At 40.8% G+C, this 19173-nt stretch overlaps 1 protein-coding gene across 3 annotated transcripts in view; it reads right to left on the bottom strand.

Moving 5' to 3' along the window:
- trpm3 (transient receptor potential cation channel, subfamily M, member 3) overlaps window positions 1-19173 on the bottom strand; it is a gene marked incomplete at both ends in the record, with an annotated part of 154168 nt that overhangs the window by 13084 nt on the left and 121911 nt on the right. For 2 of the 3 annotated variants that reach the window (XM_081365729.1, XM_081365730.1), the window contains 10 exons: window positions 624-827; window positions 3134-3362; window positions 3739-4031; window positions 4447-4476; window positions 9664-9804; window positions 9997-10032; window positions 11259-11309; window positions 11695-11829; window positions 12087-12187; window positions 14750-14822. In XM_081365729.1, coding sequence (XP_081221855.1) covers window positions 624-827; window positions 3134-3362; window positions 3739-4031; window positions 4447-4476; window positions 9664-9804; window positions 9997-10032; window positions 11259-11309; window positions 11695-11829; window positions 12087-12187; window positions 14750-14822 — 1293 coding nt within the window. The remainder of the gene's footprint in view (window positions 1-623; window positions 828-3133; window positions 3363-3738; window positions 4032-4446; window positions 4477-9663; window positions 9805-9996; window positions 10033-11258; window positions 11310-11694; window positions 11830-12086; window positions 12188-14749; window positions 14823-19173) is intronic. The other variant, XM_081365731.1, reaches the window with a different exon arrangement.

The following is a 19173-nucleotide window of genomic DNA, read 5'->3' as shown; positions in this document are numbered from 1 at the left end:
TCCACCATCTGAAACAGTTCAAGAGCCACTGCTTTAGAGCAACACTTGATAGTTCACAATAGAAGATTGAACAACAATATTCGTGCACTTTTGTGTGAAAGAAGGCACTTCTGGTTCAACTTAAAAGTGAAGGTTGTCATCATGGAGAAGGCAGATCAAGGCTGCTAACATAATGCAATATTGAAACAAGCCTTTAACATGCACAATGGTGTTGTAGATGTGTGAATGATAAAGACACAGCATTCAGTCACAGTACCGTACTTCAGACGAGACCCTAGCGCAAAGAAAAGAAACAGAGGAGACAAGGACAGAGGCAGACGGAGACACGATACAACTCCACAACCACGCGTCTTCGCTTTGACAACGAGGAACGAAGAGAAAGGGCGAAGTGGGAGAGGGGTGTTGGGCGGGGAGGTCAGAAAAACGGCAGGGTTGGTACGGATTTCTAAGAAGAGGAGCCACAGACTCGAGAAAAAAAAAAAAATCGGAAGCATATTTGAGAGGCCAAATTGGTGGCAGGTTGAGGACAGAGCAGAGCAGATGTGCCTAAGTGTGTGTACGTGTGTGTGCCCGAGTGTGTTAGACTACAAGCTAAGGGACGAGGCTAAGGTGGGTGCTCTCACCACGGAGTTGTACTGCGTCTCACAGTAAGATCTTACTGTGAACTCCATGTCCTCCTCCTCTTTTTCTTTAGGTTGTTTCTCGGGTTCATCCACATCCTTCTCCTGCAGGTAGGTGTCCTGATCCTGAGGCATATATGACATCTCGTCCTTATTTTTAAACTCAAGACTTAGTATGGAAGGGGGGAGAAGTAGACCCAAGATAACCTAGTGGACAAAACAAAAACACAGAATTTGAGGGGGAAAAAATCCACGGTTACATTTCATTATTTAGTAGTCAGTAGACCAGTTCCTCCAGTCACAGAATGCCTGTGATGATGAAATAACTGTCTCTCTCTTTCTTGCAACAACAGCACCTGTGAGATATGAAACGGCAATCTCACCACTAAGGTCTGAACAAAAGGCAGAAATAAACCATGCAGAAAGTGAGCGAAATGCAAGGAGAAGCTCTGCACAGCTTGTTCTATTAGGGACTGACATGTGTCTAAAGATTGAAGCTTTTTTTTTTTACTCTCACTGACTACTTTATTAGGTACACATTGCTAGTATCGGGTAGGACCCCCTTTTGCCTTCAGAACTGCCTTAATTCTTTGTGGTATAGATTCAACAAGGTGATGGCAGAATTCTTCAGAGATTTTGGTCCATATTGACATGATAGCATCACATCGCATCAGCTGCACATCCATGATGCGAATCTCCCGTTCCAACACATCCCAAAGGTGCCCTATTATAGTGAGTTATAGTGACAGTGGAGGCATCTGAGTATAGTGAACTCATTGTCATGTTCATGATCACAGTTTGAGATGATTTGAGCTTTGTGACATGGCACATTATCCTCCTGGAAGTAGCCATCAGAAGATGAGTACACTGCGGTTATAAAGGGATGGACTTGGTTAGAAACAATACTCAGGTAGGCTGTGGCATTTAAACAATGCTCAATTGATACTAAGGGGCCCAAAGTTTGCCAAGAAAATATCCCTCACACCATAACACCACCAACAGCCTGAGCCATTGATACAAGACAGGATGGATCCATACTTCCATGTTGTTTACACCAAATTCTGACCCTACCATCTGAATGTCCAACAGAAATCGAGACTCATCAGACCAGGCCTCAGTTTCGGCCTTTCTATCAGTTCAAACCAGTCTGGCTATTCTCCTCTGACATCAACAAGGCATTTTCGCCCATAGAACTGCTGTTCAATAATGTGCAGTTGAACAGGTGTACCTAATAAAGTGGCCAGTGAGTGTACATTCATAAGTTTGGGAGCGGCTGCATTTGTTTGATCAAAAATACAGACAATATTTTAATGTGGAAACTTTGAAACAATTTTTTTTTTAGAACAGAATGTTGATTTTAAACCTTCTTAGGTGATTTGAAATCCAATTAAAATTAGATTGTTGTTATTGTGTCTCAGTCGTACCTTACTGAAACAGTAGAGCATGGCGCTAGCAATGCCAAGGACATGGGTTCAATTCTCAGGGAATGCATGGACTGATAAAATGTTTACCTTTAATGCAACTCACATCTGTCAAATGCATAAATGTGAATGACAAGGTCAGTCTGAACGGATTTTATGTGTTTTTCGCTCACTTGATGTGCGAAAAGAGTTGCAACAAGAACAACTTATGTTCTCAACAGGTATTATGGTTTAAGGATGTGTTTTGATGGACAAGCTGATGTAAAAGACCACAGAGCATGTAAATGTTTTCCATTCACACCCTGAAGCTATGTCAAATGTCCCCTGTGCACCATTTTGAGTGTTCATATCCCTTGTTTAACTTTTACACCGGCAGTGACACCAGAAACATTGTATATGTCCAGATTTGAACTCTGCCATCATGAAAAACAAGCAATTTTGTGAATTAAATTTCTTTACATGGCCAACCAATTTAATTTGCAAATCTCCCGACAATAAATATTCCTGTCATTTTGGTGTCTCTCGAGTAAGAATGATAATTAGACTAGAGATTATTCAGAAAGCTATTAGAGTACTGAAATGGCACTTAAGATGCAACATGCAAGTTGCTGGCCTCATGTTGATGAGGACATGGTAAACGCAACAAAAATGACAGATTCACCCCAAAAAAGCCTACATTTGGCAGGCAAATTCACAAATACTGTAATCTGTTGAATATCTTTAGTTGCGATGTAACAGAAGAGGAGACAGATAATTTCTTATTTATTGTAACGTAAATCAGAGTGAAATAGGGAAAAAATTTAGGGCTGGGACTTGGTTCTATCTATCAGTTGTTGATTGGGTGGAGGCAGATCTGAATCGATTGTAAGAAAGGAGCAGGTTTAAGCAGACTAAATGATTGGAGAAGACTAGCAAAGAGAAGTCTATCGCTTCACCGGAAGAACCATTTATGACATTTTGATTAAAAATTACGAGGTCAAAACATAAATAAATAAAAAATTAATTTGCATGAATGAAGTGTTCACAATAAGACCATTAGATGCATTAAGGTGAATTTCCATTTCATGCTGACTTTTTTCTCCCAGATCTGACCTTCAGGCCAGAGTTCTTGCGCATGCGCAGACGTCCCATCCACATGTCAGTGAGAAGCATCTGGCTACAGGTGTGGGCGATGAAGTCCCTGTGCTTGGCAGCCACTGCCAGCTGCAGACAGGTGGCATTACTCCAGTTCTTCAACTCGTAGGTCAACAGCTTCATCGCCATCTGTTCATCCTGCTTATAGGACTGATCGAGCAGCTCAACAGCCAGCTGACCAAACTCCCTGATGAAAAAAAAGACGGAATATTTCTGTGCCAAAGATACATTCATATGCACATAATCATACAAGATCTTCTCTACACAACACAAAACAGCTTGTTTTAGGTGTGCAAGCAGGATAAACTAGTCTCAAATTCCATTAATTCCATTACATAGAGAAAAGGGTGCACATTAGACTTTTATGAATTTTAGCGTCTTTGTGGCCAGCTACTGTTCCTTTGATGGGATGCCAGTTTGGTACATAACAGATGGTCTCCCCAAACGTATCCACCCTAGAGTTGTACACTCAACAGCAATGGGAACAGGACATGCAGGTAAAATCCTCGTGTGTACACTCATTCTTGAAGTAACCGGGTCATAACATATCTTTACATTCATACCTTGAGTTCTGATTGAGTTCCTGTGAAATGTCATCTACCATGTCGTTTTCTGACGCTTCGTGGGCCATCGCCTTACAGAGCTTACAGGCAACCAGTGCTTTAGCCATGGCCTCCTCGCCATGCTGCCAGAAGAACAGGGCCATCTTCTGCCGTTTCATCAGCACTGCCCAAACCATCAGCTCATGGAATGGGAAATGGAAATGATTGATTTCTGGGTCATCCAGGTCAATGTCTACTTCCTCTTCTCGCTTCCGTGTGGTCTTCTGACGTCCTCGCCTAATGGGCATGTCATCCTATCATGGAAAAGATTTAAAAAATATACATAATAATAATCATATTTTTTCCTTTATAATAATAGTAATAACCACATTCAGAATATAACTATAGGTACTTTATTGTCCTATTTTGCCCTAGTTTTGTAATGATAAAAATAATATAAAGAGCAAACAGGACAATAAAGGAGCTATATTTATAGTCAAAATATGGTTGTTATTATTAGTAAGAGTAAACACAAATGTAAGATAATTGTAGGTAATTATAAAAAAACCTCTGAACATGCATTACAAGGAGCATGTTCATTGTGAATCTTTATTACTTGAATCCAACTCTTTAAATCAAAGGAGAACTTAAAGAAAGCGTTTCAGTGAAACTCAGTTGGGATTTTATTGGAAAGCAGTGGGATACATAAAATTAAGAAATAAATCTCACCTCCATTCCAAGCAGCTTCAGGGCTTTTGGCTACAACACACACAAAAATAAAAACATATACAGGACAAAAATATCAAGACACGTTAGATTTGATTTATGCATTTCCCAAATTGTTTTAGCATCCTTCTGGTGCACATGTAAAAACATGGCATGTTCAATGAGTAGATAGGATTCTTCACGCTTTGCAATGATAAATTTAGAGCATCTCTCTGGTGGCACCACAGATGTCTGATCTATTTCAAGCCTATACAGCCACATACGTAGAAATATGTATGTGTTTATGTTCATGTAAGATAAAATGCACACACAATATTGAAGTGCATGCATAGATTCATCAATACACACTCTCAAACATCATGTACTGGCAAACTACAGATAGGATGCTCATGTGACATTGGCATGATGGAGCAGCGATGTTTCATGTACTCTCAGTAACCCAGGTTGCACTCTCTGAAATCTGTTGTGCGTCAGAGGGCTGAGATTTGTGGTTTAGATGCCTGAGCCTTCAGAGGAGTTAAAAATGTGTGAGAAAATTAGATATCATCCAGGTGTCAGTGGCTTGAGAATTTGTCTTGATGCCTGTTTACTCTGAGGTGCCGCTATATGGAAATTTGCTCTGCACCTAGCTTGTGCTAGTTCCATATGCTATCTCTGTGGTAGCTCAGATGGGAAATATTTTTTTTCCCCAGGTGAGTCATGCTGATAGAAACTCAACGCATTAAATTACATTGGAATTTTTTTCATTAATGCGAACCTGACAGAATAATCTTGTGTTTGAAAAGCAATAACACTTTATTATAGTGTTATTTAGATAGCAGAAGTGATTGCCTATTTAAATGGGTCATCACTTAACTACAAAGATGTTAAAATTGAAGCAAATATATAAAAGAGACTTTCGTAATATGCATATTTTAAGAATTTCGCAAAAAAAAAATGTATGAGAAAATATTAAAGTTTTAAGAATAACATTAAACAAAATACAGTCAAAAGTTAAAATTATATTTTTTTCTTTACATATTTCTACTTTATTCATAGAATACTACACTCTTAAACGCACAATATTTAAGTTTCACCGCTAGAGGTCGCAAAACAATAAGAATAGGCGTAGCTTGATAACGCTGTGAATGAGCATTGTCATATTCACTTCCACAGTTGATGGAAAGCAATCTGACGGGACTAAGGCAGAAATCGTGTTCATGGGTGAGCTAATGTATTTTATTTTTATTAAAGTTTTATTAACATTACTGTGGTGGTAAGAAGCCGGGCAGGGCCGAGAGGCTGGGACACTTTACATTGCTGTATTTATTATGCTTATATGCCGCAGTCGGCAGCTGCTGCTCCTTTCGTTTTGTTGTTTGTTTATTTTATGATTAAAGTTGAACAAGCCAGCGCGAGAACGAGCATTGATGCAGAGCTTCTCCGCGTGCTGACCAGGGCCGTCGAAGAGTCCACGCGCAGCAGGCTAGATCAGTGGTTCCTGCAGGGGTACAGACAGGCCCCTCAGCAGAGAACCGCCCCCTTCTTCCCAGAAGTGCATGACGAGCTGACAAAGTCGTGGAAAGCACCGCACTCAGCTCGCTTGAAGCCTTCCTTCTCCTCAGTGCTCTCCAATGTGGACAGTGCAATGGAGAAAGGCTACGAGGCGATTCCTCCCCTTGAGGAAGTGGTGGCCGCTGACCTCTGCCCGCCCACTGCTACAGGATGGAAGGCCAAAGCGTCACATTCGTCCAAGCCTTACAGCGCCACTTCAGCTCTCGCTGGCCGCGCATACGCCTCCGCTGGCCAAGCTGCTTCGGCGCATCACACCATTGCTGTCCTCCAGGTGTTTCAGGCCAAACTTCTCAGCTCAATGGACGAGTCTGGTCCCGAAACGGAAGCTTTCAGGAACCTGCGCAGCGCCACAGACCTGGCCCTGCGGGTAACAAAATCGACAAGCCAGGCGATCAGCATGGCAAACTGACGGTGCTTGAGCGGCACCTTTGGCTGAATTTGACTGACATGAAGGAGGCAGACAGGGCAGCTTTTCTTGACTCCCCTATCTCCACCACCGGTCTGTTCGGCCCAGCGGTCAAGGGTTTCGTGGAGCGTTATACTGAGGCTCAGAAAGCGTTGCAGGCTATCTGAGCCTAACACTTTCTCCCGAAGTGTTCCAGCTCATCTTCTAGAGCCACCACAAGAAGGTATATCAGAATGGATGTTCAACATAATAAAATGAGGCTACTCGCTACAGTTCTCTCGCAGACCTCCGCGCTTTTTAGCTGTGGTTGAGACGACAGTGAGAAGGGATGTGGCTCACGTTCTATGCACCGAAGTATCGAAACTGTTAGAAAAGGGAGCTGTTGAACCAGTTCCCCTTTCACAAAGCGAGTCGGGCTTTTAGTTCGAGTCGCTACTTCCGTGTTCCAAAGAAGGATGGCAGCGTCAGACACACAAACAAAGCGCTTATGATGCATCCGTTCAGGATGCTGACAACCAAGCAGATCCTCGTGCAAATTCGCCCGGGGGATTGGCTTTTCTCAGTGGATCTGAAAGATGCTTATTTTCACATCAAGATATCGCCTCATCACAGGCCATTCCTGAGATTCGCCTTCGAGAAGCAGGCTTACCAGTACACAGTACTACCATTCGGCCTATCACTGGCACCTTGACTCCTCCTACTTCGGTTGGGGGGCCCTTTACGAGGGCAGGCCCATCTCTGGCCTATGGTCAAGCCCGGAGAGGTGCCTACATATAAACTGTCTAGAGATGAGAGCGGTTGCTCTATCACTGAAAGCTTTTCTCCCATATCTAAAAGACCACCATGGCATGTCCTGGTCCGGACGGACAACATGGCAGTGGTGTCTTATATAAATCACTAGGGTGGTCTCAGGTCAAACAACCTGGACATCATGGCCAAGAGTTTCATTCTATGGGCTCAGCACAACCTGCGCTCGCTGAGGGTGGCGCATGTGCCAGGCATTCTGAATTGGGGTGCGGATATGCTATCCAGAGACAATGTTCCCCCAGGGGAATGGTCTCTTCACCCACAGACAGTTCAGCTGATTTGGAGCATCTTCGGCGAGGCAGAGGTTGACCTCTTCACCTCAGAAGACAACGCTCGTTGCCAAACATTTTTTACAAAGAGCAGGGACGCGCTAGCCCACGACTGGCCGAGCCGCCCGCTGTATGCATTTCCTCCGGTCACGATGCTACCACAGGCCATCGAACGGATCAGGGAGAGCAAGTGTGCAGTGCTACTAATAGCCCCCCTCTGGAAGACCCAGTCATGGTTCTCCGAGTTGGCGCAACTGCTGGAAACAGCCCCATGGCCGATACCGTTGAGAAGAGATCCTCTCACACAGGCAAATGGGATGATTTGGCATTCCCGTCCCGACTTGTGGGCCCTCCATGTATGGCCCCTCAATGGGTACCCGGGTGTCTCCCGAATAGGGTGCTGAAAACCATCACTGAAACAAGAGCGCCTTCAACTAGGCGTCTTTACGCTCAGAAATGGGTAGTGTTTTCTGGCTGGTGTACAGCACAAAGCCTGGACCCCTAGTCGTGCGAAGTACCAAGTGTACTCGCCTTCTTGCAAGAGCTCTTGGACGCTGGTTGCACCCCCTCCATGCTCAAAGTGTATGTGGTGGCCATAACAGCATCTCACGCTCTTGTGGCCGGAAAACCACTAGGAAGAAACAACCTCATTGTGCGCTTCCTTAAAGGGGCAAGGAGGCTAAACCCTCCACGACCCCCCTCTGTGCCTATCTGGGACCTCTCTACGGTCCTGGAAGCCATGAAGGGTACCCCATTCGAGCCGCTTCGGTCTGCGGACCTGAAGCATCTTTCCCTCAAAACCGCTCTCTTATTGGAGCTCGTGTCAGTCAAGCGAGTGGGCGATTTGCAATTGCTATCAGTAAGCGCTTCCTGCCTTGAGTTTGGGCCTAACGACTCCAGAGTCGTCCTTAAGCCGAGGCACGGTTATGTTCCTAAAGTGCTCTCTACTCCATTCAGAGCACAGGTTATTTCACATGTAGCTCTTTTCTTGCCAGATGACGAAAGAGAAGCAAATTTACTCTGCCCTATCTGGAGTGTTCGGCCTCATTCAGACAGTTGGAACAGCTCTTTGTATGTTTTGGCGGACACACTAAAGGGCTCGCCTCACAAAGCAGAGATAATTGCGCTGGATAGTGGACGCTATCGCGCTGGCTTATGAGTCTAAGGGCCTTCATTGCCCCTCAGAGCTCATTCCACGAAAAGTATGGCCTCGTCGTGGGCTTGGTCAAGTGGAATACCTATTGAAGATATCTGTGCGGTGGCCAGCTGGGTCTCGCCGTCCACATTTATGAGATTTTATAACTTGGAAGTGCCCGCTTTGCAAGCGAGGGTTCTTTTGGTATAAAGTGTAAAACACATCCCCCTAAGCCACAGGGCTCGATACTTGTCTGCTTCCGGCTATTTGAACTAAGGTTCTTATATATATTCCCTATATGAAGCTCATCAGGGGACTTATTATATTATTATATTATAGTATATAATATATTCTATAGTATAAAAGCCTAATTTCTGTAGCATTTCTTACCTGAATATACTACTGTATTCCCTCCTGAAAAACTTTAAGCCGTGTTTATTTCATCTTTCTTTGTTCTATTGCATTTATTTATGCTGTTGTTTGAATTTTGTTTATTTGTTCTTTTTACGATTTTAATTTTTTTTTGCATTGAAGAAAAGTAGATTTTTTTATTTGTATATGCTGTCAATTATAGTTCTTTGATAGAAAATCGGAATTGGCAAAAATCGGTATCAGCAAAATCGGTATCGGCAGGTCACACAGCCAAGAAAATTGCAATCGGTGCATCTCTAATGGAGTGAGGCTGGTGGCGCGAGTGCTAATGAGCATCACCTGTGCGCCACACCGGTCTCGAGTCACATGGAGGAGTTCCGGAAGGATAAAAGCAGGAGAGAAAGCAGTGCAAGACGAGAGAGGACCAGGCCTGGACTTTATGTTGTTGTTTTGTTTTAGTATAAGCGGCACTTGTCCGCATATTACATATTAAAACCCATACCTTTAATCTCCTATTTTTATGACTATTTTATTCTCACATTACAAATGTATTCTTATAACATAACGAATATATTTTAGTAACATAGCAACTTTAAATTACTTCGTTCTTGAAATCTTAGTTTGGTATGATGCTGATTTAGAGCTACATGCCATTTTTTAAAGGGTCAATAACATACTCTTTTGGGTCCAAAAAGGTTGTGATAGAGGGTCCGAAATCTCTTCCTGGTGTAATTGCAGCGATAGGCTCCGCCCATGAGGTATTCAATTACCAATCCGATGTCAATCAGGCTGATGCGGTAGTCAGGGGGCAGGTTACCCTGTAAACAAAAAGGTTATTAATGGCAACACTGAACCCATGCTAACAGTTATGGCTATGAAAATGGCAAACGGTAAAGTCAGACACGAAACACGTACTCAACTACATACACACCCATCCACTCTCACTCCACAAACACACTGACATATTGCTAGAAGGAATCAAGATAATTGAAGAAGATTGTCTGATTCACCTTGAGGTAGATCCAACTGAACCCTGGATATTCTTGCTTGGAAAGAACACACAAGGTCAGTGAGACAGAATCATATTAAAGGGACAAACATCCCACTGAGACCAAGCAAGTCTAGAATCAGGGGTTGGTGCCATATTGAACTGACCGTGAAAACAATAAGCCTCTCTACCCCCCCCCCCCCAAAAAAAAATTAAATAAAAACAACAACAGAAAAAAAAACAAAAAAAACAATAATAGAGAGTCAGACAGAGTGTAGGAGAGAGAAAGTGATTAAAATAAAGCGAGAATGGAGTCTAATACTGGGCGGGAAAAAGAAAAACCAGGGGAAAGTGATAAGAAGCAATTCCTCAGCTGTTAATTTAATGATGTAACTCATCTTCAGGTTTATGCCGACATTAGTGAGCTTTTCCAATTAGAGACTCCTTATCAGGGTGTCGAGATTTTTGATTGTAAGACTTAACAACATGAAGAGAACATGAAATCCTAAGATTCTTCCTTTCATTAGATCTATGGGCCAAATCTCTCTTAGCAAAATGACATCCCACATCCAGCCTTCAGGCTATGATAACTAGGCTCTGCTCTGGTTCTGTAATTATCAACGCAGAGCCACCATGGATCTTCTAAGCTGGGCTAATTACTTCAGCCTCAGCAAATACCACAATATGCACAATGTGATGCTGCATTTCATTTGTAAAGACATTTTGTACTACAGTAGAGTATGTTCATGTGAAATCAAAAGACATTTTAACATGTTAGTCTCCAGTGACAAGCAGAAGATTTGAGCCTCCAAAGTGTAGTATACAAAGAGAAGACTAAATTAAAACCTTATGGTACCTGCATTGATTCTTTTCTATTTTTTAAGTGGAAATTGCAGTATATGCACAAATACCACGAAAATCACAAGAGTGCAAAAAGAAAGTAACCATGCACCCCATTATGTCTCGGAAATGCACTTATGAATAGTAATGAAGAAAAACAAACTATAAACGACTCGAGCGACCTAAGAAGCAACAAACCAGTTGTTCTGACTGTTTTATAGTCTGAAAATCACTGAAAAAAGCAGAGGACAGACAGAAACAAAATAAGCAACTAATTCACCCAATCTCTCTGTTAGGCTAAGAAGCAGGAAAGACACCTTTGCTGAATATGCAACAGAAATCTAACACTAATCTACAAATTACACACACTCTCTCTAACATCCACTCACACACATGCATACAGAAACACACGCACACACAGACGCATGCACAGTGAATTCTTACCTTTTTCACATCTCTGACAAGGTGGTACAAGGTGTTGGATGGACCATGCCTCTGTTTAAGACAAACAGACACAAATTTAACCTTCAATAACCAATTACTTCAATTACCTTTGAACGGAAGTATATATATATATATATATATATATATATAAGCACTATAAAAATATTAATTAATACTGTGAAATATTATTACAATTTAAAATAACAGTTTTCTATTACAATATGTTTTAAAATGTATAATTTATTCCTGTTATGACAAAGCTGAATTTTCAGCAGCCATTACTCTAGTCTTCGGCGTCACATGATCCTTCAAAAATTATAAAAAAAAAATATATATATGCTGATTTGGTGCTTGAAAACAGTTGTGCTGCTTAATATTTTGTTGAAACCGTGATACATTTTTTCAGGATTCTTTAATGAACAGAAAGCTACATTACCGTATTATAGAGCTCTTCAAGTCTGGACAGTGTCAGGAAACGGTGCATGCTCACTCCGTTCTCAATCAACAGCTTCACAAAGTCCACTCTGTCCAGAACCAGTGCGTCCAGCATAGATTGCTCTAGAGAGCCCACCTGACCATACATAAATAAAGCTTATAGGTCCAGGACACATAGTACCCAAGCACACAATAAAACAGACATATAGGTGCACAGCAATTAATCGATTTCATGAATTTTAATCTGTTTGAAATGCAGCTACCGTGTTTAATTAGAGTCAGAGGTACACAGAAGTGCTTCTCGTCCCCTCGTGCAATCAATAAAGTATCTCTGTATCTATACCTAAATGAATTACAATGAATTAGTTTGTGTGAGTGGAGGATATTGCCTACAGGCCACTGCTGTCCGTAAATGAAGATCTGGCTCCGAGCAATGTCAACTCTGTTCCAGGCCAAAGCCAGGCTCAGCTGATCTGGAGCTGATGCATTAGCCCCTGGAAAGACAAGCAAAATGGTACATAATTAATGTAAATTCAACAAAACCAGCTTAAAAAAAGGCCTGGGAATATGCTAACGAGAACGTATAAAATGATGGATGAATTGTGCCTATTAAATATGACCAATTTTTCAGGCTAATGTCTTTAAAATCATTGGTATGCTTAAACACTTTCAACTCCCATTGATTTACAAGTGCTTCTCACAGTGGAGAATCCTGAGGAATTTCCGGCTCTCGCATCATTACAATGCATACCGTTATGCCAGTTTAAAAAGCTGATTCTAGAGATAAATCACAGAGGAAAGCACTCTCCAGGGTCTCTGACACTTTGTGTTGTACGCTCCTGCTTCAAGCTAATAAACCTTCCCCCTGAGCAGCAGGACATTTGTCTTTACTTACTCTGGCCTGGTGCTTCTTCATTTACTTTTATGAGGGTAATCTCTCCAGACACAGTCTATTAAATAGACACCTCCGTGGCTTGTCTAGGTGTCGCCATGTATTAAACCATATTTGCATAATCTCAGTTAAGTGCCAGAAAATATCCTGCCTGACTCCATTTATGAGCTGTTAAACCTAAAATACAGACATAGAGGCCTGTAATACCTGAAAGTGTCCATATGGGGCAATTTATGCTTTTGTATTTCATGTTGTATTGAGTTACTATATTGATGCTGGTGAAACAAGTCCTCAGCAACAGGAAGGCGCTGTATCAGCAGAGATTGGTCACATAATTATGTTTAATTAAGTCTCCGAGGATGAGCTTTAATTGCTGTTTTCTGCTGCTTTGAACTTTATCAGAGGTTAGCTTTATTTTTTCGCTTTAATTTCACACTACATCACAATAAATCTTGAGACTTGCCTTCTCACACCATGTGTGCATGCCATTTTGCGATCTGAGGAAAAAAAATGTCACCTCAAAAGTAACCTCTTATGGCATGGCTAATACGCTACTGATAAAAGTTAATAATAAGCTTGCATGTTTTCAGTAATTAGCATATCATACACTCTCTAAATCAGCAATCAAATGATTCGCTTAGTTTGCTATAAAGGAATTTAAGGTAACAAGAATCATACATTTTAAAATCAATGCTAGTGTCAGGGATATAAATATGGTCTAAATTGGTATCTCACAGAAAACTTTTTCAATGGCTTTATTGGATAGGATAGTGTAGAGATCAGAAAGGAAAGCACAGGGTAGAGAGAGAGAAACGGGATCGCCAAATGACCTCAAGCCTGGAATCAAACTCGGGTTGCCGGAGGCGCAGTTGTGCTATGTCAGAGCGCTGCCCATGAGGCTATCAGCTCCAACTCTCACAGAAAACTTCAATATATTAAAAAAGAAATAGAATAAAATATGTAACATTGGACTGCACTAACATATATGCAATAGGGGTCACTGTTAGTTCCCTTTCAGAACACTGAAACTGTCCCTTGTATAATTGACTTAATTGGCATTAACTGTTTGTGCGAACTCAAAAATACAACATAATATCTGTTCTTTGACTATGTACCAACCTGATATATGTCCCTGATACATTCATTAAGGGAAAATGAGAGAGCTGGGAACTGCATGAGTAAATCATTCTTTAGATGCGCTGGAAAGTACTATGAATTATGCAAGAGCAATGCTGCTGGCTTTCAGAGCAACACATGGAGCTCTCGGAGGAAAGGCTTCACTGGAATCCCATCTTTTGAAAGGGATTTAAAAGTGGGTCTTAAGAAGCATAACCAGTAGAGCTTGCATTTTGTTCACTCCTCTCAGTGGCAAATGTCCTGTTAACCTGGCGATTGCGGGCACTGAAAGTCGGTGGGCGGTAAAAGGGAAGTTAGTGTGTGATCAGAAAAAGTCAGATCTCTGCTCCACAACTTGTGGAAATTTACATAAAGATGTTTAAACCAGGGGTCTTCAAACATTTTCAATCCATTGACCAATTGTTGGATAGAGAGACAGAGCAGGCACCTTGTTATATCGTATAAAACTGAGTTGTACATTCTACAACACAGTGGTTTCTTAACTACTGCTAGGAGGCAAGGGTTACCTCACCCAATCCCCTTCAAACTGCACCCCTACTAGAGGGCCTCAACAAACATCCAGGGGGGCCCCAATATCTTGTAACATTATTTAAAATTTCTTATAATTAAAAAAACACAAACAATAAAGATGTACAGCAATAAACTGACATCATATTTTCGAGTTGTTTTATTTCAACAGAGGTACCAGAGTTACATATCAGCTAAGATAAGAGGGCCTTTGAATATTGTCTCGGTCTGAGTCTAAATAAACCACTGCTATTATTTACTGTACTTCAAAAAGGCATAATCATTACTGGAGTAGTTATGTACTTGCACATTGCAATTTTACTTTTTTTACATTAATAAGGGAGACACATTGTAACAATTATCTACTCTAAACTATTAGCTTTGGTTGAATTTTATACAGTATTTTTTTTCCTCTTAATTTTCTTTTTTCTCTGCAAAATTCAGTTTAAAATGAAATGATATACGAGCGGATCCCCACAGATGCATACTGTATGAGTATCCGCAAATGTACAAATATTACCTTTCAGAAGAGCTGTTAAAATAGCCAGATCAATGTCCTGGTGTCCCTCTGATCCCATTCGAAACACTGTTATCTGAGAAAGAGAGATATTGCATTATTGCTGGCATCACATGAACATCACAACTGTTTGAGTATGATAGCATGATAAAAGCAAATCCAATCATGGGGATAACTGCTTAGTGTCTTGCCCTTATAGTGAAGAGAAGTGACAATGCGCTGCATGCACTGCAATAACCGGAACAGTGTTTGCAGTTCTGTAAACACTGACACGTCGCATTTGAAGGGCACCTTGTGGCTTCATATGCAATGCAACGTGTGTTCTGAATTCCAGAACATATAGAGCACAGGCCATTAATCTAACGCCTGTCATTTGAACAATCCACCTTTCTTTCAGTAGCATTTTCCATCTGTGTCTGGTATGGACTAATGAACTTATCTGTGGAAGTGGGAGGATTGGTTCAGCCTAATGTCAATAATGTTTTCATTTTCATCCCCCAAGCAACCATGAAATGATGGCACATTTAGAGTGTGTGAGCTTGAGAGGTGGTGGCAGTGGAATAAAGAATTGGAGCACTTCAGCAAGCTTAAATAACAAATCCTTCAAAATGTCTTATAGTTCAGAACTGATGAATAAACTAACGGTGCTATGCTTATGTCTTGTGTGTGGTGTGGTTCTGTGTGCACTATGAAATAATTTTGCTGTTGAAACTGGAGGGTAAATGGAATGTGATCATATCGAACAAGCACTTCATCTCCTCTACAAAGAGTATAGTGACGGCCAATTACTGAAGTGTCAGTTATTGATGACCCTGTGACTGTGGACGCGACCCAACTCTCTCTGTGTGTGTGTGTATGTGTGTGTGTCTTCTTTTTGTATGTGTGTGACTCCAACCAGTCAACCTTAAAGGGATATTAACCCAAAAGTGAGAATGCACTCACAAAACGATCAAAACATGTATGACATTTTCTCTTCTGTGTGTGAAACACACACACACACACACACACACACACACACACACACACACACACACACACACACACACACTTGAAATAAAAGTAATTCATGACAGAATTTACAACTATCTGTTTAAATTCAACGCACATCACTCAAACACAGCAGGAAAGTGATTCAGATACTGTTAGTTCTTTTCAAAATTTCATGCGCATATTGAGTACACAGCTGACCTATGGGGACATGTCTGTGATTTATAAGCCTAAAGTAGCTGAATAGAAAAAGTCAATAATGGATAATTAGATCATCTCCATGCGCCTCAGAGCACGTTTTAACAACTAAGGAACCCATTCGATTTTTAAAACAGGTCATGTCTCTACAAATTTGACCTATAACAGACTAAAAACATGCCAGTTAAAACCTGTTAATTGGTTAACATTAAGTTCACTTAATATATATGAGGAAAAACTGAAATAGATCTAACCTTTCATTTCATTTTACAGTAAAATACTGTTAAATGTACTAGAATTCTGTGCGACACCTCACATGCAGGGGCGGAGTGGCAATCGGGAGAGTCGGGACTTTTCCCGGTGGGCCGGTAGTGTTTTGAGGCCGCGGAGGGCCGGTCTGATAATAGTTATACATTGCGAGTTATTTTAGCAACACCCGTCTGGCGGCCTGATGTGCGGCCGCTTCTCGCTGGTCAAACTGTGCAGCCTCTCTGCTCAACACAGTATATAAAAGTGCTCAACCCGTTCGGCAGGTCCAACCATGTCTATAGGATTTTCAAAAACATAGGGGGGTCAGTGAGCGGCCCCTCCCAAAATCGGGTCGGCCTTTGATGTAAAAAGCCGCCGAACACCTCTTTTTCCTCGTCACGTCTTGGAAGTCTAACGTCCGTAAGAGTGAGTTAAATGATGGAAAGGCAAAAAAGAAAACTTATCTTGTTATTTCGAGATATTAAGACGTTATTTCAACATAATATCTCGTTATTTCGACATAATAAGTCGTTATTTCGACATAATAAGGGGGCATTCTAATCTGCATTAAGCTAGCCTATAAGCGTTCTTAGGCCTAATGGTTTTCTATGGGAGGAAATTGCTTAACGTGTAATTAAACGTTGCGTTCATATTCTGGGCTCATCTGATTTTTAGTAGGCTACATAGCATTTTTATGCTTTTAGTATCATAATGATTAATAAATGCACGCACAATTATCCGTGAACTTGATTTGAACAAACGCCTTTCAACTTGTGCAAAATTCAGAATTAAATGAATGTGCAGCAATTTGCACAAATAGAGAGTCTGTAGGCCTATTGTAGCCATTAAATAAGCGCATTTAGTTTCATATTTGTTAAAATATATAATGTCATTTCTTTTCCATTTATGTTTATTTATGAAAAGTGAACAGCACGAATAAGATATGATGCCTATCAAGAGACAGAGGGTCAGACAGACATGATTTTGACCATTTCATTCAGTTTTGTTTTGTAGAAAACCTTTCATTAAAGTGAATTTCGTTTTGTATAAATTGTATCTTAATTTTAATCATTTTTTAAATAATAATAAGCAAATATAACAAACAGACAATATAGCCTAATCATGGAGGCGCCCGCGCGGTCAATTGCATTGCACGTTAACTGAGCGCATCTCATCCGAACTAAGTTAACGAAACTCAGTGTATGCCTCACACAGACATGCGAAACACATCAAATACACAAAGCTTGAAATAACTTTAAACGAAATAATTCAAAACGAAAAGAAAAAGGCTTGCCTACTCTCTGATTACGTAATCATGCATTTCTCTAGGCGCGTTCACTATATATGGCGATCGTCAACTTCATCTTTGCAGCCGACACCCGACACTGTCAGAAAACACTAATTTATTACTAAAAATCAATGCACGCGTTACTGGATTTACAAATGCACATCTTGCTTGTTGCACGCACATAAATGTTGAAATAACGAAATATTATGTTGAAATAACCTTATTAATAAGCTACTAATAGCCTACATCTTTTAGAATATTTGATTGAATGCTGAATGTTGCGCTTGTTCAATTTAATAAAATTAAAACTTTAATTGTGATCATTAAAATAATTGAATATTAAATATTTAGTGGCCAAGTTTTGCTCAATTATTATTTGTATAACTGCGCAGCTCCCCCGTCAATGATCTAGCACCCCTCAGCACAAGCGTTAAAAAATCTGGCGCTGAGAAGGTCAGACTCAAAAATGATGGAGGAGGAGGCAGTGAAATGCTCCAAAATAACAGACATGTTCCGGGCATCAACAAGCAAAGATACTACAGATGAAATAAACTGAAGCACATGTTGTCAAAGCTAGGCACAGATGGGAATTAGCACCAGCTATGCAGCCAGCCAGCCAAAAGCTTGTGTAATTTGAAAGTAGCAGTGGTAAATATGAGACAAATAAAAAGTTTACTATTGAGTGACTATCTAGGCTACTAGTGGCAGATTTCCTAGTTTTAAAACGAGTAACCTCCCTTGGCTGCTGCTGCTATGTTAACACTAGCAGAAGCTAACGAGCAAGGTGTCGTGTCACCGTGAAAATGCCATAGACCCTTTTCAACAGGGTGATGATGACACGTTTTAACGGTCATCATCCGCATAAATCCTGGAAAGTTTTTTTTTTATATTTTCAATTGAAAAAAATATGTATTTACATTTAACACTATTTTATATTATATTACCTTTAATAAAATTACAAAAAAAAAACGAGTTAATGCTGCTGTGAGGGTTTCTAATGCTGCGTCTGTGGGAGTGATGACAAAGTGACTTATATTTCTCTCTTCTGAGTTCTTCTGACTGCCGTTATCCATCTCTCGCAATTTTTTTACTCTTTTAGAAAGTTGTGAAAAAACTATAGAGGAACAAAAAAAATCTATTTAATATTCTCTCATTCACTGCTATATTTTGTAGCAAAGGTTTTTTTTTTTTTTTTTTTTTTTTACCACCGAGGGCCGGTGGTCTACGAAATTTCCCGGTAGATTTTTTGGTCCCACTCCGCCCCTGCTCACATTTAAGGTAGGGGTGTAACGATACATCGATATGGATCGATATAACGTCTATACGATGCATCGATTCCACACTTAAAATATCGATATGTACCTTTATTTTGACACTCTCCACATTATCACGACACGTCCTTCCACCAAAGCGCACATTTTCGTTTACTCACCAACCGCCTGCCGGTGTGTAACGTTAATCTCCTCATCTGAAAAAGACGCCTGACAAGACTGACTAAACCCTAAAGTTTTTTTTTTTTTTTTTTCACAAAAGCCGGTATTGTCCGCTGTCAAGGCATCGCGAGTTCATGTTTTACAGTAGAAACAGACAAGCACTCGTCGCACCCTTGTTGGTGAACACAACACGAGAAGTCCGTTTTAGCGACTCAGCGCGCAGTATTCAAGTCAGATGTCACTTTGAAAAGACGCGCGCTGGCTAAGAGGAG

The sequence above is a fragment of the Scardinius erythrophthalmus genome (assembly GCF_964197995.2).
Source record: "Scardinius erythrophthalmus genome assembly, chromosome: 5".
Lineage (NCBI taxonomy): Eukaryota > Metazoa > Chordata > Actinopteri > Cypriniformes > Leuciscidae > Scardinius > Scardinius erythrophthalmus.
This window is presented reverse-complemented; position numbering and strand designations above follow the sequence as displayed.